Source organism: Callospermophilus lateralis, chromosome 10 (assembly GCF_048772815.1).
Source record: "Callospermophilus lateralis isolate mCalLat2 chromosome 10, mCalLat2.hap1, whole genome shotgun sequence".
NCBI classification, from domain to species: Eukaryota; Metazoa; Chordata; class Mammalia; order Rodentia; family Sciuridae; genus Callospermophilus; species Callospermophilus lateralis.
In genome coordinates, this window is record NC_135314.1 from 131,344,561 (window position 1) to 131,372,206 (window position 27,646).

At 51.0% G+C, this 27,646-nt stretch overlaps 1 protein-coding gene across 1 annotated transcript; it reads right to left on the minus strand.

Moving 5' to 3' along the window:
• Positions 1 to 708: 708 nt before the first annotated feature.
• Positions 709 to 16,305, minus strand: Slc38a3 (solute carrier family 38 member 3). The gene is made up of 16 exons (XM_076867258.1): positions 16,218 to 16,305; positions 8,062 to 8,214; positions 7,872 to 7,953; positions 7,595 to 7,710; positions 6,964 to 7,037; positions 6,784 to 6,876; positions 6,606 to 6,687; positions 5,460 to 5,542; positions 5,259 to 5,317; positions 4,683 to 4,847; positions 4,522 to 4,601; positions 4,153 to 4,253; positions 3,798 to 3,922; positions 3,569 to 3,713; positions 1,710 to 1,813; positions 709 to 1,619 (listed from the first exon to the last, which is right to left on the minus strand). The coding sequence occupies exons 2-16, from the start codon at positions 8,160 to 8,162 to the stop codon at positions 1,515 to 1,517; spliced, it is 1,515 nt and encodes a 504-aa protein (XP_076723373.1). The 5' UTR covers positions 8,163 to 8,214; positions 16,218 to 16,305; the 3' UTR covers positions 709 to 1,514.
• Positions 16,306 to 27,646: the final 11,341 nt, after the last annotated feature.

Below are 27,646 nucleotides of genomic sequence, written 5' to 3' on the forward strand. Positions count from 1 at the left end.
AGGGTTTGATGCCAAGGCCTGGACAGCTCCATCCTGCTGTGTTGCAGCTGGTTTAGGCTTGCCTAAGGTGATGGGCAGCTTCCCAGTGCCACTGGGCCAGGACACCTGGGGCCTCCTTGCAGCCCCTGCCCTGCCTTGGACTGCCATCCCCTCCCCCACTGCCACTCAGGGCCCCACACATAGGAACTCACTAACCCACCTTTATTCACAGTTGATTTTACTGTTAATAAAAAGATCAGCCCAATGGGGCATAGGATCTCTGGACTTTTGTCCCTAGACTCAAGGCATTGACAGAGGGTTAATCTGGCAGCCTCAGAGCCAGAGGAGGGCAAGAGGCCCCTCCTGGTGCTTCTTCAGGGCTCAGCTGCCCCCAACTCAGACCCTCTGTGAAGCTGCTGGGGATGCACCTCACGTTGCCTCCTTCCGGAGGCCTCTCTCTGTCCCACTTCCTGGGGCCTCATTAATTCCTCCCCACCTCACCCCGTGAGAAAGCAGGTCTGTGTTGAGCTTGGCCCAGGCCCAGAACTGGATCTGAGCATGCCATTAGTTGTACTGGGAGGCAGGAGAAGGGGTATGTGGGGGTCTTGCCCTGTCTCCACCCTCATCCAGGCGAGGAGACAGGGGGCTCTCCATCACTATCTGTGTCCTGACCCTAACCCACTTTCTAGGAACCCAGGGACTATAGAAACCAAGAATATAAAACACAGCTGGTCTTATGTATATTTATAAAAGGGGGCTGCCAGTCCTTCCCAGCCCTATCCCATTCTGGCCCTTGGGGTCTTTGGCTCCCAGGAGCAGGACACTCTAGGCTTGGTCCCTCTTCTCCCAGCAGTGGAATGTGAGCTATGATCCAGGCTTGGGGTGGGGGAGTCCCAGCCTCCCCAGGACTGGTGAAGGGACAAGGCTAGGGTTCCTGGGGGGGACCTATGCCAGCCCTATCCTCAGCATAACCTTGTGGCCCCAGCTATGGATGGGGTCTACTCTCATGGAAGGGATGGGAAAAGAGGATAAGAGTATTCAAGGGCCTGAGCCCAAGTGTCCAAAAGGGGCCAAAGGGATAGAGGGAGTGAAAGCAAGTGGGATGGAGGAGATGAGGCCTTGGGTGCAGACCCTAACCTTGCAGCAGAGTGGAAGAATGACTGCAGGCCTGGGTTCTAGCTCTGTGTGCCCCTAGGCTGTGTGACCTCAGGAAGCAGTTGTTGGGCCCCAGCATATGCAACTCTGCCAGGGAGATGAGGGATTTGAGTGGGATCTGAGGCAATAACCCCACCCTGTTCACAGCTCAGGAAGCCTCTAAAGCTTGGGAGCCCTGCAGGTAGTGCCCCAGGGCCTTGGTCCTGGTTCTTTAACAAAAACCTTCCATGGAGAGGACATGGGCGGGGTCAAATGCTATGGTATTTTCCTTGCCTGTCTCCCCTATCTTTCTCCCCCTGACTAGCCGCTGGATGGAAGCAGGGGCTGGAGAGTCTAGGCAGGGGTACTAGGACAATTAAACAAAACGGTTTAGGGTCATCCTAGTGATTTCCTCCATGCTGGCTGGTTCCTGAGACCCAGTCAATGATGATGAAGCTCAAGCTCATGGTCATCAGCAAGAGGCCAAGAACAGCAAAGCAAAGGGCCTATAGGATCAGAACTGAAGGTCAGGTATAAAGGTTCAGGGCAGCCTCCTCAGTCCCACACCAACCCACCAGCCTCCAGGTCCCTCGCACCAGAATTTTGGGGGTGGATCTTGCAGGCTCCTTCTCAGTGGGCATGATTCGGAAGTAGAAGATGGCAGGAAAGATGAAAATGAGGCATGGGGCAGATGTGGCACCTGAAAAGAACAAAGCATGGTCACTGATGACTCTTGTTCACTTACTGGCCAAGGTTCAGGGGTAGATGCTTCAATGAGATCAAACATTCTCACTCTACTTGAGAGTGTTGCCTGATTCTGGGGAGCCCACCAACCTCTGCCTTTGATCTCCACCTATCAAAATGGAAGGCTGGTGCTGTTGGTGTCAGAAGGAAGTCAATGAACAAAGTTGGCAATGAGAAAAGGAAGTTATGTTGGAGCAATGAAGCCTTAAGGATACTGGCTCCTGGGTATAACTTTCTATAGTTTGGATCCTGAATGTTCCCCAAAGGTTCAAGTATTCGGAGACTCTGAAGGGATCTGGAGGGATCAAGTGCTAGGACACCTTGGGGCCCAGGGTGGCTGTTGGGAGGTAGTGGAAATGTTAGGAGGTGGGGGGATCTTAGGCCATTGGGAGTGTGCCCTTGGATGGGATTATGGGATCCTGATCTCTTCTTCTTTCCCTTTTATTTCCTGAGCTTGAGGTATGTGGTTAGCTCCTGCAATAATGTGGTACCTTGCTACAGGACCAAAGCAATGGGACCAAAAATCATGAAATGGAATTTCTAAAACTGTGAGCCAAAATAAACCTATTCTCATCCTCTCTCTCTCTCTCTCTCTCTCTCTCTCTCTCTCTCTCTCTCTCTCTTTCTCGTATCTATCTATCTATATATGTATATGTATGTATAAATATTTTTTTAGTGGTACTGGGGATTGAACCAGGGCCTTGTGCTTGCCAGTTGAGTACTCTACCACTGAGCTACATCTGTAGGCCCAGTGATTTCTTCCTGCTTACTTCATTTTGAGCTAGATTTTTCAACCCATAAAAGCAATATCTTGTCCTTGATATTCATAATACTCAGCACCAAGACTGTATCAGACCTCACAGAGTTGGGTCAAGGAGTCACAGGGAGTCAGTATTCTGAGTTGGGTCACGAAAAACACGTATCAGAATTGTCTGATCTTCCAGCTCAGAATTCCACCTGTGTTGGAACAGTGGACAGAGCATCAAGCCTACAGCTTGGTAATCCTAGGACTGAATCAAGGCTCTCTACTCACTAGCTGTATGGCCCTGCTGCTTCTTTAATCAGTGTGGACTTCAGTTTCCTTGTTTATAATAGGGACAAGAACCAATGAGGTCCTTTTGCTTTTCTTTCTGTTGTTTTTTTTTGTGTGTGTGTGTGTGTGTGTGTGCCTGGGATTGAACTAAGGGGCACTTGATCACTGAGCCACATCCCCAGCCTCATTTAGTATTTCATTTAGAGAGAGGTTCTCACTGAGTTGCTTAGCACCTCACTTTTGCTGAGGCTGACTTTGAACTTGAGATCCTCCTGTCTCAGCCTCCGAGCAGCTGGGATTACAGGCGTGTGCCACTGCACCCGGCCTGCTTTTCTTTCTTTCTTTCTTTTCAGAAAGGGTCTCATTATGTTGCCAGGCTGGTCTCAGATGGGTTCAAATGGTCCTCTTGCCTCAGTCTCCCAAGGAGATAGGATTACAGGTATGTGCTACCGTGCCTAGCCTAGTGAGATCCTCTGTGGAGGCCCTTGAACACTGGAGTCCACCTCTGCCTTCCTAGCAAGAAGGATTGACTCAGTAGTTCTCAGTCTTTAAAAGAGCCTACAATAGCCTTAAGGACAGAAGTTCAGATGCATCACCAAAAAAAGAAAAGAAAAAATCACCCAGGATTTGCAGAAGTGAGGCAATACCCCCACTTCCACAGCAGGACCAAATTCTCACCGATGATCCCAAAGATGCCCAGGATGTTGGGGGCAAAGATAACCAGCAGGTTGATACACGTGAGCAGACCAGTCGCAATGAGCACATGCCGCAGCCAGCTGAACTCCTGATTCTGAAATAGCATCTGCTGGATGGCACGGCGCACCTGGGGGCAGGTTGGAGAGCCATCAGCCTGTCTGCCCCATCAGCCCCATTCCCCATTGGCTCAGCCACCTATCCACTGGCTCACCGGGAACAGAACAATCGGCACTGTGAGTGTGACTGCTGTCAGCACTGCCACGCGTACACACAGGATCAGAACATCAAATGGATCCACCTTGCTGTAGGTGTGCAGCAACTCTGACTCCACCCCGTCTGTGGCGAGCAGGGAAGGTGGTCAGCAGGCCAGGGGTGTTGGACTCTGAGCTGCCTGGTGGACCCTGACACTTTGGGGAGTGGCACTCAGACTCACCTCCACAGCTGCAGGGCATAGGCAGGTATCATGCACCTAATGAGCACCTATAGTATGCAGGGCACCATGGCTGCTGACCAGCCCCTGTCACCCAACCTGGCCTCTGCCCTAGTCCCCACTGGTCCAGTCATACCGTAGAAGGTGAGGTAGCCGAAGAGAGCAGCCAAGAAGTACATGACGTACATGACGGCAATGGACAGGTTGGAGATATGTTGCATCTTTCTCTTGGAGGGGCTATGAGGCAGTGAAGAGAGCTTAGTGACAAGTTGGGCCACATCTGGAGAACTCCATGTGCCAGTCACTTTGGTACCACATCCTCACTATTTGACAGAAGAAGGGAGTCTCCTTCTTGCCCTGAATGTCTTCATAGCAGCCATCGATATCTCTGGCCAGGTAACTTGGATTGTGTTACCCTCTCTGCCCCCTCCCACCCTGGTCCCGTCCATTCTCCCCAAACCAGCTCAAGGCAGCTCCAATCCCTCTTCCATCCACAGACACGTACTCCTTGAGCTCTGTGTAGATGGGCAGCACCTCAGGGTGGCAGACGAAGGCGAAGGCCATGATGGGTATGGTATATGCTGTCTGAGGATATATGGGGTTGTGTCAAGCCAGCTTCTTGCCACCAGGCCCCCCACCCCCATCCCTACCATGGCCTGTTGGAACCTGTGAGTTGAGTGTGAAGTAGCTCGGGGTACAGAGGGCAGCAGCCTCAGGTTCTCCTTGCAGCTGCACTTTCTCCTCAAGGATTTCTGTGTGGCTGAAGTTGCCAGTGACGTTGGCTAAGTTGAAAGGCAGGGGACAGGGCACTTGGAACTTTTTGTAGATGACCTTGGGTGGGAAAGGATGAGGGTTTCAGAGCCAGGCTGGGCTGTAAGGTCACCATGAAGCCACATCTAGATCATCTAGATCACAAACTGGAGGAGCTACTTTTTTTTTTTTTTTTTTTTTTTTAGTACCAGGGATTGAACTCAGGGGCATTAGACCACTGAGCCACATCCCCAGACCTATTTTGTATTTTATTAGAGACAGGGTCTCACCGAGTTGCTTAGCGCCTTGCTGAATTGCTGAGGCTGGCTTTGAACTTGTGAGCCACTGGGATTACAGGCATGTGCTACCACGCCCAGCCTGGAGAAGCTACTTTCTGATCCAGGCATCCCCCAAACATCTGTACCTTCTCTTTGACAGAGGACTCCCCTGGGTGACCTACCCCTTTCTTGACCAACATGGAGGGTGACTCACAGCAATTAGGAAGAACACCATGCAGCTGAGAGAGAAGCCACTGGAGTAGCCCAAATAGCCTGCAAAAGGGGGAGGATGGCTGTGAGAGTGGAGCTCCCTCATGTGTCCCTCCAACATCCCCTCCAAGAGGACTGTGAGATTGGGATCCCTTCTGTACATCCCTCCAACATCCCCTCCAAGGCCTGACCCTACCACACCCACCAAGCTGCCGCATCAGTGCCAAGGGCAGAATGACAGTGACGGACACCAGGATCACCAGGTAGTTCCCATTCATGTACCAGGTCCTGTAGGGATGGGAATGGGGTGCCAGGGTCAAAGTCCACCACTTGGCCTGGGGTGGGGCCACCTGCCTCCCCCAGTTAGGGACACCAGCAGAGCTACTGAATAACCTCTGAAAATCTTTGATCATAGCTGAGTCTCCTTGCTCTGGATTACAAAATGGGCACACTCTCACACTCTCCTTCTATGTGATGTGAGGACAAATGTGCTAGCCCAGCACATGGTTTGTGCTTACTATTGCAGTTCCTGCTGGTGTTTTCATAGCACACACAGGTCTGGGCTGAGCCCTCCTGAGGGAGATGAGTGAGATGAGGGACCTTCCTCTGGGAGGTGGTGTTTTCCATGGGGGCCTCAGGGACTTGCTTATGACCCTGTGGTTCCTCCTGGCATCTGCATCTTGCATCACACCCCACCCCCTCAACCTCCTAGAAATGGACATGAGGTTCAGGGAGGTAAGGGGATAAGGGTCAGGACCATCTTTCTAGGACAAACCCAAAGGCCAACTCCTTGGGAAAGGTGGTGGGGTCTTGGAGGCAGTATCCTGACTCTTCCTGCCTCCCAGAGCTTCACTCAAGCTCACAGCCCTTTCACTTGCTTGGGCTGGGCTGCAAGAGCAGAGCTGGCCACCTTCTCTCTGATTCCCACCCACAAGACAAAGTTGATACCTAGTCAGTGCTGGCTAAAGTAATGGGCAACCAGGACAACCCAGGCTTAATCTCTTGGTGGGAGGAGAGGCGGGGCTGACCCCATGGTCAGGAATAGTAGGTGCTTAGAGATAAGCCTGAGGCTCTCATGCTCACAGGAGGGGTCCAAGCCCAGGCAGGCCCAGCTTCCCCAGTTTCACCTTGGTCCCAGCCCCAGGTGTCCCCACCTGGGGAGGGTTCACTTAGGTGGTCCATAAACAAGTGGGAGCTAAGTGCTGGCTCTGCTGACAGCTTTCTGTCCTTCCATCAGGCCCATGTCCACACTCTCATCTTCCCCAAAAACCCAGCCTGGGCCCCCCAGGGCCAGTGGACACAGGGAGGGGGACTAGGACCTCCCACCCTCACTCCCACCCCCAGGGCTCACGAGGTCTTATCCTCCAGGTTCAGGAATGTCTGTATGACAAGAGGCAGCTCAGATTTGATGATGTACAGATAGCTGGACATGGCTAGGGAGAGGGAAAGAAGGTGCTGGGGTCAGCCAAAGCAGCCAGACCTCAGCCCTGTTCATCACTAATTGCCTGCCACCTGCCCACTGGCTTTACCTCCAATGTTCTGCAGTGTGATGGCCAGGGCTGCTGCCAGCTTTCCAGGAGTTCCAAAGGCACGGTAGCCCAGCTGCTCATAGGCGCGGATGCCTGTAGGAACAGGGGATCAGGACAGCCTGGGTAGCTCATACCAGTCTGCTCCAGCTCCACCCTTCTGCAGGCTGGTGGGAGGCTCACCCACAATTCCTGAGGATTTGAGAAGCAGGTGGATGGAATAGCTAGAGAGGAGGGCCACGGCCGTCAATAGGAACCTGGGGAAAACGGAGAAAAAGAAGCCACTAGGGACTCCCCTGGCTGCTAGGGGGTAAGGATGTCTAGGAAGCCTGGGGAGGTCTATCATCTGGACTCCTGACTGGATGTAGATGCAGGCTCTGCATGCCTGGGGGTGTGAATACCATTTTGTTTGACTGAACATGGGACATAACCCAGAAGGGTCCCTGTGGGTCAAGAGCAACCTATGACTAAGGAGTTCTTGGGATAAACATGTTTTCCATTCAGGCTTCAGGGCAGATCCCCCAGACCAAGACATGTGTGCTACACAGGTCCTGGCCACAGGGTTTGACCATCACATGTAAACATGGTAGAAGAACAGACTTGGGCCTGTAAAGCCGGCTCTGTGTCATGGCCTCAGTGGGTTTTCTGGGCTGTGAAGTATATTTGTCTGGCTGTGGATGTTTTTACAGGCGTGGTTTGGGTTTAGAGTAAAAGGTCCCCACCCACTGAACAGGGAACTAGTGGGTCCTGGGAGGTCATGGTGGTGGCTTATTCAGGGCTCCCCATCTATACAAGTTTTGCTGAAGGCACTCACAGGAAAAGGATGATGCCTGTATTGGCCATGGCATAGGCGAGTCCCAGGATGCCACTGCCCATGATGGCATTGCTGAGGTTGAACACTGACATCCCAAACGACGTCTTCCCCTCGAACTGCAGGCACCAGAATGGGGTGGTGAAATGGCAGCAAGACTAGGGCATTGTGTCATTCCCCCTTGCTGTCACTCAGCCTCCCATCATCATCAATGAGCATGTATTACTGCAACCAAGCTCCCCACACAGTGCCCCCAAGCCCCTTAGGCTAGCCGGCTTACATCGGTGAAGTGTGGCTCCTTGCTGGGGCTTTTCTGTAGGAAGCCCTTACTTTCCACACAGCTCTGTCTAGAGTCCTCAGCTCTGCAGACACAGGCCAGGAAAGGCAGCTCAGTTCCAGTCTTGTACTCTGTACCCCTGCCCTGCACTGTCCCGGCCACCACTGGGACATACCTCTGGTTGTCTACATACCTCTGGTTGCCTGCTGTGGGTGTGCTGACTGGGAGCAGCCCCTCCAGGTGTTTGCCATTGGGCACCAGCTCCACCATCTCTGTCTGCAGAGGCACCTCCATGGCTCAGGGACCACCACTGGGAGTATAGTTCTCACACCAACAATCAGGCTGTCTGTGGAGCAGCCAGTCCCTCTGGTTATCCCCACTCTGTGGCCTACTGCCCAGTTCCTCAAATGAAGCCAGAAACCATAGCACCCACCCAAAAGGTCACTCAGGACACACACACACGCACACACACACGCACACACACACGCAACTTGCCTGCTGTCTCTCTGTGATCTGCCTTTGTAGAGGGCACAGCTTGGACACCTGAGTATATCCTAATAGGACAACTCTGCCAGCACAACTCCCCTACATATTCCAGCCTAGTCAAGCCTTTGGGGCCTCAGTTTCCCCATCTGTGAAGTAAGGGTCATCTGGATGACCCAATTTTGAGCCCAATGGCACCAGGGCCCCTGGATGCTGAGTCCTAGGCTCCCAGACTCTACTCTGGGTTTGCACCCTGGATGGACTTCCTCCTTCCACACTAGTCCTGGGAGACAGTTTTATGCACTGCCCTGTGTGCCAGGGGCATTCTGACCAATATAGAATGGCACTGCCCAACAGCTAGAGGCCTCAGGAGAGGGTGAGGGCTGTGGGCCCTGTTCCCAGCCGCCCGGCGGGCACTGCTGGCAGCCAAAACAAAGGGCCCTCTGTGGGCTGAGAGCTGGCGCTGGGAACAGCAGGCGCAGAGGCTGCCCGCCCTCCCAGAGCCAGGAGGCCTGAGGCAGTGCTGGGTGACTGGACACCTGGGCCCTTCCTGCCTGGCTATGGCGAAAGGCCCTCAGGGGACCTTCCAGGAAATGGGTGTTCCATGGCTCAGTTCTCTGGGCCTCATGGTCTTCATCTTCCACACAGTCCTGGCCCCAGGACCATGTTCTCCTTGTAGCCTCTCCTCTCCTCCAGGGAGGCCCCAGCGCTCATGTGCCCATTATCCAGGATCACACCTCCAAGCAGAACCCTCATTCTCTGAGTCCCTGGACAGAGCTCAGCGGCTCGGCCACCTGAAGAGGAGCCTAGATCACCAGGTCAGTGTCTCAGGGTCTGGCCCAGCTGGATTCCAGGATCCAGCTTCCCTCCGCTCCCCCTGCACACTGCCCAGACAACTTACTGGCCCCTCTCCCACCAGTGGGGCCTGGAGTTGCCTATCCCATGCCCAGAACGTGTCTGAATCAGGGTCTGTCAGGACATCACAGACTGGCTAGTAGGAGAACTGAGCCAGAGTGCAGATCAGGAAAGGTGGTTCTGCCTGGCAGGTTGGCCAGAGACTAGTCCTGGGGCCACAGCGCCCCTCTGCTTGGGAACCCCAAGTTCTGCCCTGAATCCCCATTTCCCACTGCAGACCCTTGGGTCTGCTCTTGAGTCTAGAGCACCAGGGAACTCAAACCAACACTATGTGCTGGGGACCATGAGGAGATGGGGATAGCTGCCTCACATTACCACTAGAGGACCCCCTCTCCATTGCCCCAGACCAGAGTTCAGATCCCTGTCATCTCAGCCCTGGAGATCCCATACCTGGCATCCTACATGCCTCTGCTCCTCAGCTGCCAGCTCTGAGCATCCCTCCCCTCCCAGCCAACTTAGCTAGGACATAATGTTGAAATTTCTCTCTCTCTCTCTCTCTTTTTTTTTTTTTTTTTGGTACAGTTCAATCTTTTGAAGATTGAACCCAGAGGTGCTTTACCACTGAGATATTCCCCCTGCCATCTTTTAAATTTCAAGACATGTCCCACTAAGTTACCCAGGCTGGCCATAAACTTACAGTCCTGCCTCAGCCACTTGAATAGCTAGCATTACAGCTGTGTACCACCATACCTGGCTTGATATCTCGTCTTGAGCGCTCTTTCCCTAGACCAGGGTTCCCTAGGCCAGCCTGTTCTCATGCCCCTGCCTAACTCTTGCCATCAGAGTCCCTCTAAGGATTCCACCTGGATGCACAGGTGCCAATGACGGGTCTCCAGAGTCCCTCCAGAGCTCCCCCTGGCACTAAGCCAGGGTTGCCCTTGCCTGGCCCCCAGCCCTGGGCAAGCTAGGACAGGCCCTTGGAGTGTGCTGAGTCGGCAGCAGGCACAAAGCACCCTTCTCTGTCTTAATAACCAAGGTCTGAGGGCTTGCCTGGGCTGGTGTGTGTAGGGGGTGCACTATACACTGGCTAAGGTGTCCCATCAGGACACCTAGCAGCCAGACACTGCCTCCAGGGAAACCCCAATCCATGGCATGGGCCTTGGGAGGTGTATGAGGTTCTGGCTCTAGGTTCACTATCCCCCTGCTGGATGGAGGCTTCAACATTTGGGGTCTGGTGGTCATTATTCACTCATAACCAGTCATTGCTGGGTCTCAAAGTGATCTCCAGTCTGGAAGCAGGGGAAAAAGAGCAAAAAACAATAAAATAAATTCCACCCCTCCACACTACCCTAAAGTTCCTGCTACAAATATGAATCACATTGTACTTGGACTCAGAGAAGGGGAAAGAGGGCCTGGGGACCTAGCTCAATGATACAGTACTAGCCTAGCATGTGTGAGGTTCTGGGTTCTATTCTCAGCACAGCAAAAAAGACAAGAAAAAGGGAGTGGGGTAAAAGGAGTCATCAAGGGGGGTGATGAAGCCAGTCCTAAAATTCCAATAGGAGGCCCTGAGGTGTGGAATAGGAAAGAGGGCCTCAGAGAGAGGGCTGAGCATGGGCAAAGCTTCTGTGGTGTGGGGCAGGCAGTGAGGGTGGAATGAAGTTGTTGTGGCTACAGACAAGCCTGAAAGGCCATGGCAAAGTCTGTACATAGGTCAAGGCCAGGCCTGAGGACTAGGGGGCCAGAGTGGGATTAGCTCTGGCCTGGCACTCAGGACCGTAGCCATTCCCTGAGGCTGCTAGCCCATCTTTGAAAGCTCTCACCCCTCAGGCTTGGTGCCTCCCACAATCCTTTGCATTGGGGAGTCAGGAAAAACTCAGAGGGGAGCCCCTGAAGGACAGCTGCCAGTGAAGCCTGACCCACTGTGGTGAAAGCCTGGACTAGACCTGAGGCAAAGGTCTGGCCTGGCCAGCCTCACTGTGTAGCCATAGAAAGAGTATTCCTGAGACAGGTTTCCATGACCTCTGGCATCCAGGTTTCCTATGAGGCTTGGCCAAAGTTGAGGATAGAATGTGGAGCCTCCCTAAAGCCTTTGTCCCCAGAACAGACCATAGGTACCCAGAGAAAAGTCAAGCATTACAGCAGGGAGATCATTATGACTGTGGGAAAGTCATCAAAATGGCATCTGTCACGGGTACAGAATTGATGACCTGGGCTCCTGCTCTGGGAGCTATTTGCTCTACTGGGAGGGAAGACCAGGGGGGCCCAGGAGCCACAGGATGGTGTAGCAGGTAACACCTGCCCACGCGGGCATCACAGAGTGAGAATTCATCAGGCACACCTCTGCAGGTGTTGAATTTGGCTAATTAAAGACTTTCAGGCCCAGGAATCCAGGCCACTGTGGGGTGACTGCTTTCGTCAGCCACTACAGGAAGCACACCTCTTTGCCCTGGGATCAAGGTCCTTGGAGTCCCCAGGCTCTGAATCCTGCTTTCCTTTCCAATGCTCAGGGACACAAGTCCATCTGCAGTGGTGGGCTGGCTACAGGGAGACATCTGCTTGCCCTTCCTTTGGTCCTGTGGCCACATGCACTGATGGAGGCATAGACCCCATTGATAATATTGCTATAGGCCAGGCTTCCAATACCTAGAGAGTCCTGACCTCAGTCCAAAGAGGACCCGGGGAGAAGCAGCTAGTGTGGCTTGAGGTCTGCTGTGGTTATCCCTGGGTGAGGTTCGGGGTGAGGGCTGTCCACAGTCCCAACTCAGCCCATCCTTACCATTCCCTTCCTTGGCTGAGACAGGGCACTCACACTCCCCAGCTACCCCTCTGCCCACCATCTTCTACAGGCTTCAGGGGAAAGAAAACCCTTTCTAGGGCAGAGTATAAGTCAGTGGGTAAACTAGATGCAATCAACATATTTGAATTGTGTATCCTCCAGGCACAGCCAGAGGCTGCTGGGAGCTGAGGTCAGAGGTCTAGGGCTAGGGCAAGTAGGAGGCTGTTAGAATAGGGGAGAGTACAAAAACACCCCCTTGTTCCTCCCCCAGGCCACAACCCCAAATTTTATCCCAGTCCCCCATCTGCCACTCCTCATTGTCAACAACACATAACAAAAAGTAGCCAACCCTGGGCTGATTCTGAGGGGGTAATGTACAGGAGGGGGCACATTCAGAGAAAGGTTAATGGCCCAAAACATTGAGTCACCACACCAAACCCTCATTTCCCAGCTCCCTGGTTCTGGGATTAGGGCTCTCTGTGTCTGTGATCTGGGCATCCGGAAGTGTCTAGGAGGATCTGAGAGTCCCAACCAGGACCGGAAGGTAGACTTTCCTTTGGTGGGGAACATTTCCTAGACATCCAACAGATGCTTACCAGCCATATAGGCTTTGCCTCCTACCCAGCCCTGGACCCTTCTTGATCAGGCTTCCTCCATTGGAGGTTGTAACCAGAACCTCTTGGCTCAAGACTGGGCTAGAAGCCAGGTGTTGTGGCACAAACCTGTAGTCCCAGCTTCTTGAGAGGCTGAGGCAGGAGGACTGCTTGAGCACAGGAGTTTAAGCACAGCCTGGGCAACAGAGCAAGACCCTGTCTCAAAAAAAAAAAAAAAAAAAAAGACTGAGCTAGAGCCAGCAGCACCTCCCTCTCCCCCTCCATTGCCAGCCTGCTGAGAGGGACGTGCAGCCAGAGGCCCAGCAGAGGCAAAGGACAGGACATCACGTGACTGTGGCCCCCCAGGGGCAGGGGAGACCCTGCGCCAGCCAACTCATCTTCCTCCCTGCTGACCCGGAATCCCCTGGAGGCGGCCAAATATTTGGACAGCCGGACTTCTGGCCCCAAAGAAAGCTGGAACACAGGCCACGGGCAGTTCAGGACTCATTGGAGACCATGATGGGGGGCTAAAGGCAAGGTCAGCCTGGAGGAGGGGTGACATCCAACATCAGGAAGAAGCAGAGAGAGGCAGAGGGAGGGAAAAGAGAGACTGGGAGAGATCAGGGAGAGAAAGCACACACACATTCAACATATGCACCCATGCATACTGATCTAGGCAGACAGACAGACAGACAGACAGAGGCCTAGCCCAGGGAACTAGAAGAAAAATGGGTATGAATAAAGAGACACAGACAGAGAAAAACACAGAGAGACAAAAATCACATGTAATAGGTAGACAGACATTCAGACAGGGAGACAGAAACAGAGACAACCAGAGAGGTAGGAAACAGAAATGACCAACCAGTCAAAGATAGCCAGATGGAAAAAGACACAGACAGACTGAAAGAGATGGTAGAACGAGACAGCCAAGGAAAGACAGAAAACCCCAGAAGGAACAAGAAGGGGAGAGGGACTGGATGTGGTAATACATCTGTAATCCCAGTGACTCGGGATGCTGAAACAGGAGAATTGCAAATTTGAGGCCAGCCTCAGTAACTTAGAGAGACCTTCAGCAACTTAATGAAAATTGGTCTCAAAATAAAAAATACCAAAAAAAAAAAAAAAAGAGAGAGAGAGACAGAGAGAGAGAGAGAGACACCAGAATGCCCACATGAGGGGGCAGTATGCTTAGTGGGCACTGCAGGAATGACCAGATAGAACCCCATACAAAGGTAACCACTGCATCTTTACATATTTGCCAGGGCAGGTTATGACCCCACTGGCTAGGGACAATTGTCATCTAGAGGGTACAGCTAAACCCACTAGGGTCACAAGGCCAGGATCAGCACCTGAAGCACCTCTGGTCCAGCACCTGAAGCACCTCTGGTCCAGCACCTGAAGCTTTACTATTGGAACAATGGAAAAAGACATGCAAAAATGATGGTCAGTTATAATGACTCCTAATCCCAATGACCACACACGTGTGCAGACGTGCTGGCTGAGAGGCTGTGTACAGGACGTGGCCTGCAGAGCGGAAATTCAAAACCAAGCCACCCTAGGCTACTGGCAGGAAAGGCCCTCCTGCCCAGCAGCTGGTCCTTTCCTTTGGCCTCCAGAAGCCCCGCCTGGTCCTTAAGAGCCCCACCCTGCCCTCCCATCCAAAGTCAAAGGTCCACCTCTTCAGTACTCTTCCACCCACAAGACTGAGTGCTCATGAGTCACACAGTAAGTGCTTAATAAGTGTTGGATGAATGGAATGAGTTCAAGCCCCTAGGCAAGCCCTCAGTCCATCTTACCTGCTTTAAGTGGGGCTTGACCCTGATCATATCTGTACCAAGAACATACTTCCACAGGGCTGCCATCCCAACACAGCATGGACTGCAAATCCCATCCCAGCTTTTCGCACACATAAACTTCAAAACTGCATCTCCCTGGTCAACCCCTTCCCTTGCAAATGTTTCATTTTCCTCTGAAACTGAATGTCTGACCTCACACTCAGCCAATACTTCCAAGGTGTGCTCAATTCAACTTGAAATCTTTCCCCATCCTGGCCCAGAGAATATGAATCAACAGCCTAATCTCATTGTGCCTCAGTTTCCCCATTTGCCTTACTAGAGCAGTGGCATAAGGACAGAAAGCAGCCAACTCTTGTGATCCGGCCATTTGGAGCCCTGGACCTGGGGGTGGGGTGGGCTTGTAACATGGGCCACAAGAACCAGCACTCAACAGAATGGCTTGAGAGGCCCATGAGGACATAGGCTCTATGGGCCCAGGCACAATGAAGTTCTGAAACACACTTCTATCCTCCCCCAGAGATAATCCCCTACAGCCACTCCTAAGAAGTCAGATTGCCATTCTTGATTTCAGTTATTCCAGTTCTCTCAGAGATGGGACAGGCCTGGTCCTATCCACTCCAGATCTCTCCTTCAGTAGGGGCTCCCAGAGGGATGGCTTCCATGGCTGTATGAACCTCCCCCTTTCAAAAAGGAACCGTCCTTGGATCTCTAGCCTTATGTCACCCAGAATGAGAACTGGGAGGGTCTGGCCTCCCTTCTACAAGACACTAAGCCCCTATTCCAGACCAAGTGCCTCTTCCAGGGGCAGCAAAGTATCAGGAGGCAATCATGGAAGGAAGGACAGAGCTAACAGGCTGAAGGAAGGATGGGCATGGGAAGGGGTGTTCTCCCCTTGCTGCTCAGGACTCCAGGGCCATTGAATTAGCCCTCCTCAGCTCCATTGGAGAGTCTACACCTGGGCTCAGGGTTCAGGTCGGGGTGGAAGGAGGGAAGAACCCCACAGGTCCCATCCTTGACCTCCTTCCTCGGGTGTCAACAAAAGCACGCATTCGTTGTGGCCAATGGAAGGGGACAATTCAGCCAGGGCGGGCTCATGCAAACGGCGTCTTGGACCCTTTCCTCCGCTTGTGCGCAGGGCTAGACTCCTATATCCCGCCCGCCCGGCACAGTCGCCAGGTGGGGAGGAGCGCACAAGGCGTCCCGCCCTTAGGCCAAAGAGCCACGCGAGCCCTGCGCCCGCGGTGCCCGCTGGCCCCGCTGCAAATGGCACTGGCTCTGGGGCCAGCATGTACCCCGCGGCCCCTCAGGCGGTCCGGCCCGATCTGCCCTCAAACCCCTGCCCAAAGAGGCCAGGATAAATATACTCGGATTCCGGGCGTGCCAGCCAGTGGCTCTGCCTGTTAGGCTCCCGTCGGGGCAGCGCTCCAGGGACTGCTCCGGGGCCCTCTTGAGTCGTCCTCCGGGACCTCTCTAGCCCGCCCCGCGGGCCATGCCTCTGGGAACCTGGTCGGGTGCCGCCTGAGTGCCCAACAAGGCGTCCTATGATCCCAGTTCTGGGGGCCGCTGACCTCCTGCTGTCCAGCCTGGCCCTCCCGAAAAACCCCAGGGGACAAAGCGCCCCTTCCGGAACCCTGGCTCAAGCCTGGAAGTGAGTCCCGACTGGCAGGTCCGCAGACCAGTGCCTGGAGCGCGCGGGGTTCTGACTTGCCGGAGGCTAGGGCGCTTGCCTAGGTCGCAGAGGTCGAAAGGTGCTATCCAGAGCTTGCAACAGACGCCAGCTAGGCGAGTAAGACAGGGCTCGCCCGGGGGCCCTCAGCCTGTAGCCCGACGTCCCCAGTGGTACCTGGCCTCGTGGGTGGGCACGCGCGGCGCTTGGCTCTGGCTGGCTCGGTCTGCTCTGCTCTCCGACTGAGCGCGGGGCTGCAACAGAGCCAGCAGAGGCTGGGGATGAAGGGCGCTCGGCCCCGCCCCCGGTCCGCCCCCGGCCCGCCAATCCCCGGCGGCCCAAAGGAGGAGGGGCTGTCCGAAGAGGGACCCGGGCGGGACGCGCCTGGAGCAGAGGGGCAGCTGGGGCGAAGGGAGTCCCTAGGTTTTGGAGTGTTTACTTGGTTTTTAAGAATTGGCGAAATGCTTGAGGCCAAAAGATTCTCTCAGAGGTCTCTTGGTGATCTAAACCCCTGAAATGCTCTGCCCTCATGTCTTTGAAGCCAGAGGGAATCTTTAGTCAAGAGGAATGGGAACAGGGCAAAGCTTAACTTCAGTAAAGGGTGCTCTGCATGGAGTACTTTTAGACATTACTTAGGCAAGAAAAATACCTTTTCTTTCCTTTTATTAATGTGTGTGTGTGTGTGTGTGTGTGTGGTGGTGGTGGTGGTACTGAGGATTGGGCCCAGTCCCTCTACCACTGAGAACTTTTTTATTTTTTGTTTTGAGACAAGATCTCACAAAGTTGCCCAGGCTGGCCTCAAATCCACCATCTTTTTGCTTAAGCCTCTCCAGTAGCTGGGACTGCAGGCATGGCCACAAAAATGCCTTTTCTGCCTACCTCACCCTTCCTAATCAGTGGTGGGATGATGGGGTGGGAATGGGAAGGACTTCCTATTATCAATTCACCCCAGTTATTTAGAAGAAAGTATTATTGAGGCTGGAAAGACAGGAGTAGGGGAAATGAGGACAGGAAGGGAGTAAGGTGACCTCTCTCTGTGTCTTGCCTGGGGCCTTCTAGATCATGCCCTCCAGGCTGGCCCTGCTCTGGGAACAGAGGTTTTAGGGTGGCCTCCTTCTTGACTGAAGGCTTCTGTCCCACCCCTGCCTGCTTCTCAACTAGGGCCTTGGTGCTTAGAGGTGGCTAGTAGGTGTAAAGCTCCAGGTCCAGCCAACAGGGAGCTGGGGAGAGGCATTGACCTTTCAGGATAAACTGGAGGGGGGTTTTCCAGAACAGCTGTGCCCCTTGCTTCTCAGCCACTGGCTCTGATCCGATTAATCCCATGGCCTCTGCTGTTCCTATCCATGCTGGACTTCTCTGTGTCATGTCTGCCCCACTTCCTGTTGTGGGGGGAATGCCTTCAGAGGACAAGCCTCACCCCTCCCCTGCCATGGGCTGGGAGTCAGGACTCCCAGAATCCAGGACTTCTGGATTCTCTTCCTGCTGACTCATAGCCAAGCCTTAGCATACCTCAGTTTCCCTCTGTATCACAAGGAAAAGGCTTTGTCTTTCCCTGAACCTGAGGAGTATGGGTGAAAGGAAAGCTGTATGCTATGGTCAGGGGTCTAGGAAGGCTAAAGAGAAATGTATTCGGCTGGGGGAAACCTCCAAAAACCTCAAGTCACCTAATTCCTGCCTTGTCAGTAAAAGGGACTTGGCTTTTCCTCCTGATCTGGGGCTAATATAATTGACAGAATGGTCATGAGGGGCCATTAGATTCCCACTATCCAAAGGACATAGACAGAACCCTGGATGCTCAAGAAGCCATTTGCAAAGGGCTACTGGCTCCCATTGGCAGTTTCTTTTTCTTTTTTTTTTTTTTGAGAGAGAGAGAGAGAATTTTTTTAATATTTATTTATTTTTTTTTAGTTTTCGGCGGACACAACATCTTTGTTTGTATGTGGTGTTGAGGATCGAACCCAGGCCGCACGCATGCCAGGCGAGCTCGCTACCGCTTGAGCCACATTCCCAGCCCCGGCAGTTTCTTTTTTCACTACTTTTTTTCCAATTTGCATTTGGTACTGGGGGTTGAACCCAGGGATGCTCTACCACTGATCCACATTCCTGTCCCTTTTTTTTTTTTTTTTAATTCTTTAAACCTTTATTTATTTTTATGTGGTGCTGGGGATAGAACCCAGTGCCTCAAACGTGCTAGGCAAGTGCTCTACCACTGAGCTATAGCCCCAGTCCCCCAGCCCTATATTTTTAGACAGTGTCTAAGTTGCTGGAGGCCTTCCTAACTTACTGAGTCTTATCTCAAACTTGCAATCTTCCTGCCTCAGTCTCCCTAGTAGCTGGAATTACAGGCATGTTCAGGCAAATCCAGCTCCACTGGCAGTTCTGATGAGCCAGACCTGGTTCAAGGTCATCCAGCATGAGAGTGTAGAGATCCTCAATTTATACTGGAGGGAGCAGGTCTGGCTGGACTGAGCTGCTGTGGAAGTCCCAGAGGAGGGTATGATGTGGGGTCCCTGGGCCAGACTAGTTGTGGCCAGGCTGGGGGAGGAGCTGACTGTTTGTTGTTGTTAGACCTGGGCCCCCGCCAGGGCAAACACAGCACTGAGGCCTTTCCCACCACCTGCCGAATCTCCCAGCCCAGCCTGCAGTGGCTGGACAGCTGGGCAGCAGAGATGGGGCTATGTGAGCTGCCAGGCACCTTCTCCCAGAGACCAGAGGGAATGTCTATCCATGCAACTGCAGTGTAGGGAGCAGCAGCTTGGGAGTAAGGGAGGTTTTATCTCCTGCATCAGCCCAGCTGCTGCTTCCACTCTTCCATCTCTGCATCTCAAACACAGGTCCAGGAAACTACCAGACATATGGAGCAGAATTTAGGGTCCCCAGGATTACCAGATCCTTCTTTCACTATTTCAGAAACCTCTCACTCACCCCACCCTTTCCAATAATGAATACTCAGCCTCTAGTAAGGCAGCCTCTTCTCAGGACACCACCATATCCACTGGCCCACATCAACTTGATGTCCCAAGACCCTCTCCCAACAGCGATGTCCCATCTTCACCTCTAACCCAGTCCTTCTCAGAACCCAGCATCTGGATCCACTGGCTACTTAGGCACCCTGCAGGCTCCTTCCCTCACCTTCAATTGACCTACCTGATATCCTCCCACCTGCTCCCAGTGCCCCCATCTCCACCCTATGCCTTGGCCCAGCTGGCCACACATGATCCTGCTCTTCCCAGAATATTCTGGTCTTCATGTTGCTGTGCTTCTGCCCTCGTGCTTCCTAAGGCACGAGGTCCCACCTCCTTGGCAAACTTCTACTTGTCCTTTAGCACACAAATAGAAGACCATCCCTGAGAACCCTGCCTGAGTCACCAGAAGAGCCAGCTATCCCAGGATTCACTGTGGTGGCCCTACCATCTCACTCAGTTCCAGCCTCCACATCTCCAAGCGCTCTCTATGGTCTAAATGGGAAAGCACCTTTCAGAATGGAGGGCATGAATCAAGGAAAATTCAGTAGCCAAGCCAGACTCTGGCTTGGCTCTGCCAAGGAGAAGGAAGTCACATGCCAGAGTTGGGAAGAGAAACGACCCACAGGTGGAGGAAACCAGAATGCATGTGAAATCAGCACTTGTTAAGTGGAGAGCTGTGTGCAGGGACAGGACACTTGCTCTGGAGTTCTTAGAGATTCAAAGGCCTCATAGAAAAGGATGGTTCTCACTCTTTTCACCAGGGTCAAGGACTCAGGCCCATGCACCTGACCACATTCTTAGTTTGGTACCTTGGAGGCTGCTCTTTGAGCATGAAGGACCTTCTCTCCAGGAAGTTTATTAGAATGAAGTAGTGCAGGGGGTAATGACAGGGATTTAGTGGGCAGAGGCAAAGGAGAGTTTAATCTTACACACAAAGTGTGGAATTGTGGAGGGGACCCATAGGAAACCCTGCTATTTAGCCTTCCCCAGTCTGGGGGCCCGGGTTGGTGCCTCTTGTCCAAGGCCTGCCCCTGCAGCTCTGGCATGCCCGCCCTCTTTCCCCTGAGATCTGGCCCCCAGCTTCTCTGGCCACTGAAGCGGCTTAATGATCCCAGGTCACATGGGCTGTGCTGCTGCCCATGGGGAGGGCCCAAACCCCCAGTGGTCATCTGGCCAGGCCCTGACGTCAGCAGCATTAACCGTCCACCAGGCTTGTCTAATCTCTGGTCAGTGACTAGGCTAGGTTAGTCCTGTCAGAGCCAGAACTAAAGACCACAGAGTCCCTCAGGGACACCTTGAGATTGTAAGTCAAGAGAGATGGTGGTGGCTGGTGGTGCCCACAGTAAATGTCCCCCACTACATGACAGGTGAGGCCATGGTCCTGATTCTAGGCCAGCTCTCTTTGATTCACTACCCTGGACTGTGAATCGGTCATCAGGCCACTGATCCTGTTCCTTCGGATGTAATTACACTGGTAAGTGGGGCTAAGGAGTGAGGTGAGTGGCTGGAGACAAAGCTCCCCACACCCCATTTGCTGGTCATAGATGAGGTAGCTTGAGGCCAGGCAGTGTCTCCAGCCCTCATGATCCAGGCACACCAATCTTTAATCCCAGACTCTAAAGTCAGAACCATCTGTGGAGGGCAGGGTCCAGCCCCTACATGGTGTTCTGGCTGTGTTCTTTGCCCAGGAAGGATGAGGACTTCATTACCATTCTAAGACAAGGCAGTCATGAGGAAGACCCCATTAATCCACCTCTCCTTCTTAGTCTACCTTCCTCCTTCCTGAGCTTAACACTTCCAGCTAGCTACTCAAGGCCTCCTATCCTCTCCTTTGCCTCTGCCCACTAAATCCCTGTCATTGCCCCCTGCACCACCTCATTCTAATAAACTTCTTGGGGAGAAGGTCCTTAGTAGAGATGAATAGCTCCAGCTCAGCAGACCCAAAGACCACCCAGCAGGGATTCTGTACCACTGGCCTGAAAGCCCCAAACTCCTTCACTCAGGCTTGTGAACACCACTAGTATAGCTCCCACATGTGTACTTGGCTCCCTGAGCTATCTAGTTTCTTTCCCTGCTCAGGTCTGTGTACCCTTACCCTCCCTTCTCCCCTCTCCAGCCCCCTGCAAGTTCACAGTTCCACCATCCACCTGGACATTGAGGATGCCATCTACAATCTGCCTTCTGCTCAGCCCCAAGTTATCTATCTATCTGTCACCTGGTTATCTGCCCCAAGTGACCAAAGGTCCTGCTAATAGCCCATTCAATACTTCCCTGTGGTCTGGGCTTGGTGCAGCATCACATGTGCTTGGTGCAGCATCACATGTGCTTGGTCCAGCATCACATGTGCTTGGTCGACCTGTAGACCCAGAATCCTGTGGCTGAGTCCCTTGTTTTGCAGGTCCCTGGCTCTGTTGGGTATTGAGGACACACCCAATAAGCCTCTGATTCATGGGTTTCCAAACTACTCCTCTCCTTTTCCATGCCCATAGAGGTCCCCGCAGGAAAATGTGTGCTCCTTATGAAATGCTTCATGAAAAAAACATTTTTGGTATTGGGTATTGAACCCAGGGCCTCACACATGCACATGCTAAGCAAGTGATCTACAATGGAGCTACATTCTCAGCCTCTCTTTTTGTTTTATTTATTTATTTGAGATTGCATCCAGGTGGGCTTAACCTCTGAGCAATATCCCCAACCCCTTTTTTAATTTTTTTTTTTGTATTGTAGATGAACAGAATGCCTTTATTTCTTTCATTTTTTGTGTGTGTGATGCTAAGGATCAAACCCAGTGCCTCATGCATGCAAGGCAGGTACTTTGCCACTGAGCTACTGCCCCAGCCCTCCCCAACCCCTTTTATTTTTTATTTATTTATTTTTTTAGAGAGAGAGGGAGAGAGAGGGAGAGACAGAGAGAATTTTTTAAATATTTATTTATTTATTTATTTAGTTTTCGGAGGACACAACATCCTTGTTTGTATGTGGTGCTGAGGATCGAACCCGGGCCGCACGCATGCCAGGCAAGCACGCTACCACTTGAGCCACATCCCCAGCCCCCCCTTTTATTTTTTTGAGACAAGGTGTCACTAAATTGCTTAGGGTGTTGCTAAATTGCTGAGGCTGGCTTTGAACTGTGATCTTCCTGCCTCAGCCTCATGAGTTGCTGGGATTGCAGGTTTACACCACAACATCTGGCCTTATTGTTTTATTTAAGGACAAGTTCTCACTAAATTACCCAAGGTGGCCTAAAATTTGCAATCCTCCTACCTTAGCCTCCTAAGTAGCTATGATTACAGTACCACCATGCCTGGCTTGAAAAATTTTAGTGATTATTTTTTTCACGTAACAAATTTCAAAAATATTATTGATGATTTTTGTCTCCATTAAACCCAGGAAAATAAAATTATAATAATTCTTGTTTAGGTAGAAATAAACTATTTAAGCTTAAAATAACATAAATTTGGGCTGGGGATATAATTCAGTGGTATAGTGCTTGCTTATTAGCAATGTGAGACCCTGAGTTCAATCCCCAGCACTGGAAAAAGAAGTGAGTTTTAATATACCTACTTTCAAATTTTTTAATACCTTTAATTAATTAATTTATATGTGGTGCTGAGAATTGAACTCAGGGCCTCGCACGTGCTAGGTGAGCACTCTACTGCTGAGTCACAACCCCAGCCTCTACTTTCAAATTTTTAACTATTTTAATGTTCTGGGGGAAAGTGTAACTATTAAAAATACATAAAAGAGGATGGTGGGCATAGTGGAGCATGCTTGTAATCTCAGCAACTCATGAGGCCAAAGCAGGAGGATCAAAAGTTCAAGGGAAGTCTCGGCAATTTAGCAAGGCCCTTAACAGCCTAGTGAGACCCTGTCTCAAAATAAAAAATAAAAGGGGCTGGGCAGGGGCTGTGGCTGTGGCTCAGTGGTAGAGTGTTTTCCTGGCATGTATGAGGCATTGGATTTGATCCTCAACATTACATAAAACAAAACAAAACAAATAAAATAAAATAAATAAACTTTTTAAAAAAGGGCTGGGCAAGGGCTGGGGATGCAGCTCAGAAGTGCCTCTGGGTTCAATCCCCAATACCACCACCAACAACAACAAAAAAGATTTAAGAGGGACTGGGGTTGTGGCTCAGTAGTAGAGTGCTCACCTAAACAAAACATTAAAAACAAAAACAAAACATTAAAGAGTAAAAAAAGACATAAACCCAAAGGACGGGAGAAAATATTTGCAAATATTGTTTCTGATGGGGATTATTTTCCAGAATGTATAGAGAATTCCTAAAACTCAGTAACAAAAATCTCAAACAAAGGTGGGTATGGTGGTGCACACTGTAATCTCAGCAACTCAGGAGGATCACAAGTTTGAGGCCAGTCTCAGCAACTTAGCAAAGCCCTGAGCAATTTAGCAAGACCGAGTCTCAAAATAAAAAATAAAAAAGGGCTGGGGATGTGGCTTAGTGATATAGTGTCCCCGGGTTAATCCCCATTACCAAAAAAAAAAAAAAAAAGAAAAGAAAAAAGCCCCACCAATTAAGTTAAAAAATGAACAAAGGATTTCAAAGACATTTTTTCTGAAGATGTGTATATGAGTATGTTCAACATGTAAACAGTAGGGAAATGTAAATCAAAGCTACAATGAGGGACTGTGGGTGTAGCGCAGTGGCCCTGGTTCTACCCCCAGCGTGGGCGCGCGGCACACACACACACACACACACACACACACAAACAAAAGGCCCACAATGAGATATCATTGAAAATCCATTAGGATGGCTGCTATCAAAAAGTAGAAAGAAGCCAGGTGTGGCACAGACCAATAATTCTAGCTAATAAGGAGGATGAGGCAGGAAGATCTCAAGTTTGAGGCCAGCTTGGGCAACTTACTGAGACCCTGTCTCAAAACAAAAAAAATAAAATGGTCTGGGGGTGTAGCTCAATGGTAGAGTGTTTGCCTACCATTCATGAGGCTATGGGCTCTATTCTTACAAAAACAGCACAAAAATAAAACAAAACAGAAAATAACAAGTGTCGGCAAAAATGCACTATTAATAGTAAAAATGTAAAATGATACAGCCACTGTAGAAGATGATTCTGCAAAAAAATAAACAGAATTATCATATGATTCAGCCATTCAACGTCTGGGTATATACCCAGGAGAACTGGAAACAGAATATCAATGACATAGTTGTACACCCATGTTCATGGCAGCTTTATTCACAACAGCTAAAACATGGAAGCAACTCAAGGATCCATTGACTGAAGAATAGATAAACAAATGTTTACAATGGAATATTATTCAGCCTTTAAAATGAAATTCTGGCTCAGTGCAGTAGCATATAACTGCAATCCCAGTGATTCAGGAGACCAAGGCAGGAGGATTGCAAGTTTGAGGCCAGCTTCAGCAACTTAATGAGACCCTGTCTCAAAATTTAAAAACAGGGCTGGGGATGTGGCTCAAGTGGTAGCGTGCTCGTCTGGCATGCGTGCGGCCCGGGTTCGATCCTCAGCACCACATACAAACAAAGATGTTGTGTCCGCCGATAACTAAAAAATAAATATTAAAAAATTCTCTTAAAAAAATTAAAAATAAAATAGAAAAGACTGGGGGTGTAGCATGTAACTCAGTGGTAAAGCACCCCTGGGTTCAATCCCAAGTATCAGAGAAGAAGAAGAAGAAGAAAGAAGAGGAGGAGGAGGAAGAGGAGGAGGAGGGTGGGGGGAGGAAGAAATGATTAAGAAAATTATGACATGGATGAGCCTTAAGAACATTATACTAAGTGAAATAAGCCAGTCATGAAAAGAAATACTGTATGATTCTACTTACAGGTACTTAAAAATCATAGTAAATTAAAATCATAGACAAAAGTTGTCAGGGACTGGGAGAAGGGAAGAATTGGGAGTTACTGTTTAATAAGTATAGAATTTTCCTTTTACAAGATGGAAAGAGTTCTGGAGATAGATGGTGGTGATACTTGCACAACATTATGAATGTATTTGATATCATTGAAATGTACACTTCAAAATGGCAAAGATGGTAAATTCTATGATATGGGAATTTTACCACAGAAAATGAATAAAACCCCTCTGTTCTCTTCCTCTTCCTTCTCTGCCCTCTTCTTTTTTCTCTCTGCCCTCTTCCTCTTCTTTCTCTCCTCTTTCTCCTGTCTCTGCTTTTTCTCTTTCTCTCTGCCTCTCCTTTTCTTCCCCTTTAGGCAGCTCCCCAATAAAATCTCTTGATTGAAAAAAAAAATTTTAAAAAGGATAAAACCTCATAAAAACACATACAGTAGTAGATATTTTCCCCTTATCCTTTGGGTTCTTATGTTTTGGTATGCCCCTGTTGCATTTTGATATTTGGATCATTGTGAATTTTTTGCATTAATTCTGAGTTTTTAAATTATTGCATTAATATATTATTTATCTTGGTCACTGATTTTTTTGGCCATCCCCTTACATTTTGTAACAGACATAAGGTCCTTACTAGCCTTACCCTAATCCCAGCCATAATTATGTCCCAGCTTCAAGAACTTTCATGATTTTCCATCACCTTCTAGAGAAAGCACAGGCCCTTGGCCTGGTGTTTGTCACAATTCACTGTCTCTCCACCCCATCTCCCCACTTCCCTACTCCTGCTCCACTGAGCTCCCATGTTCCCCAGCCTTATCTACCTCAAAACTCATTCTTTGACGGGGGAGACTGGGGGTTGAACTAGGGGGACTAGAACACTGAGCCACATCCCCAACCCTATTTTGTATTTTGTTTAGCAACTCACTGAGTTGCTTAGTGCCTCACCATTGCTGAAGCTGGCTTTGAACTCACAATCCTCCTGCCTCAGCATCCTGAGCCACTGGGATTGCAGACGTGTGCCACCACGCCCAGATCAAAACTCACTTTGGATTCCAGATTCTCCCAGTGAACATTTCCCATAGCTTCACCCCTCAAGAGGCACAAATTGGTCCCATACTACCAAGAGAGTCCCCAACATCAGGCCAGGCTCTTCTTCCTGGAAGGAGTCATCTTCCCATTTCATGTCCAGCCCATCATTGGGTACTTAATAAATATCAACAACTCATGATAATTAAGCTCTCCACACCCGCACTCCCCCAAGAAAGAACAACTGGGGCCTGATGCAAAGGTTTATTGCTGAGTCTGCTGTGCTTCTAGCTAAGGGAAGTGCAGTTTATGTTCTGGCTTTGCCAGATAAAAGCTCCTTATCCCCAGCTATAGCACAGCCCTGCCTCATGGGCATAAGCAAAGATTTGCTGCTCGATGAAGAAGGAAGAAGCAGGATGTTGGGGATGTGATTTTTATCCCTGATGGTTCAGGCATGGCTCTCAGTTTTCCCTACCAAGGAATGGGCTCTGGAAGGAGAGGCTCGAGAGAAGCAGGGACAAAAGGGTTACCTGGGTTTCCTGTAATCCCACATGAGGTAGGCTCCTCTGGGCACAGCCCACACCTCCATCCTATCCTGAATTTTCTGCCTGGGGCTGATCGATGGGAGTTGGACTCTGCCCCCAGCCACCCCCTAAGACAGCTTGACTATTGGCCAAGGCTGTGGTCAACAGTTTGCTCCCTCAACACACCATCCCCCTGGCTGACCAGCCTGGAGTACTGTGTATATGTGGGTGGGTGAAGTGGGGTATGGTCCGGATCTGGTATCCAGGGACAGAAAAGGCAGATCTGAAGGATGTGAGCTCAGGGTACTCTGAGTCTGGTATTTGGGGAAGGGTCCAATTTATGTCTCTTTCTAGCACCAGGGACTCCCAGCTCCACCTCCAGTCACTAATTTATCTATGTGGAAGCCTCTCAGCTTGGACAGACCAGCTTGGACTTTGGATTCCTGAAACTACTGAGGGATAGTCACTGGTCACTGAGTAGACAGGTGTCAGACTTGCCACATGGAGGTGGCAGGGCTGGACTGGGCTGCTGGTAACAGCAGGCCTACTTGGGGGAGGGGTATCTCAAGAGTACCTTCATGAAACTGTGGGAGGGAGGGCTGTTTGGTGAACCCAGACCCACCAGGTGAGTTGTGGGTCCCCAAGGGCAGGACAGCTGCAAGAGATTGGTCAGTTGGGCAGTGCTGAGTCACTGTAAGCTCTAACTGCCCCCAAGTACTGCCATGTCCTAGCTGTGGCTGGCTGCTATGGGTCCAAGAGGCCAGAGCAGCCAGGCGGTGAATAGCAGGGCTGGGGTTGGGGGAGTGGGGGAAGGTCTGTGACTCAAGGCTCAGGGTTCAGGGTTTTGGGTGTGTGGCTAGTGGGGCAGCAGACTGTGGTCCAAGAATCCTAGAGACCTGATGGGGGACAGGGATGTGGCTACAAGGCAGCTAGGGGGGCTGCAGGACCACAGGGCAAGGGACATTCATCAGTTCAGACATCTGTGACAAGAGAAGGAAACTGAGTCAACTGGGTCAGCATCCCTGAGATTCACATAGATTTAGGCATTTTGTTGGGGCTGCCCTGAAAGATATGACGCCTGTGAAGATGGGGCAGGGTCGATATATTAAATAGGTGGGGCCTATAGGGTAAGTGGACGGAGTGGGCCCTGAAAGCTGTGCGGTGGGGACATTGGAGCGGGACTCCAGGGAGTAGGGAGGAGTCTAACCCAGAAGACAAACAGGGAAGAGAGGACCCCACC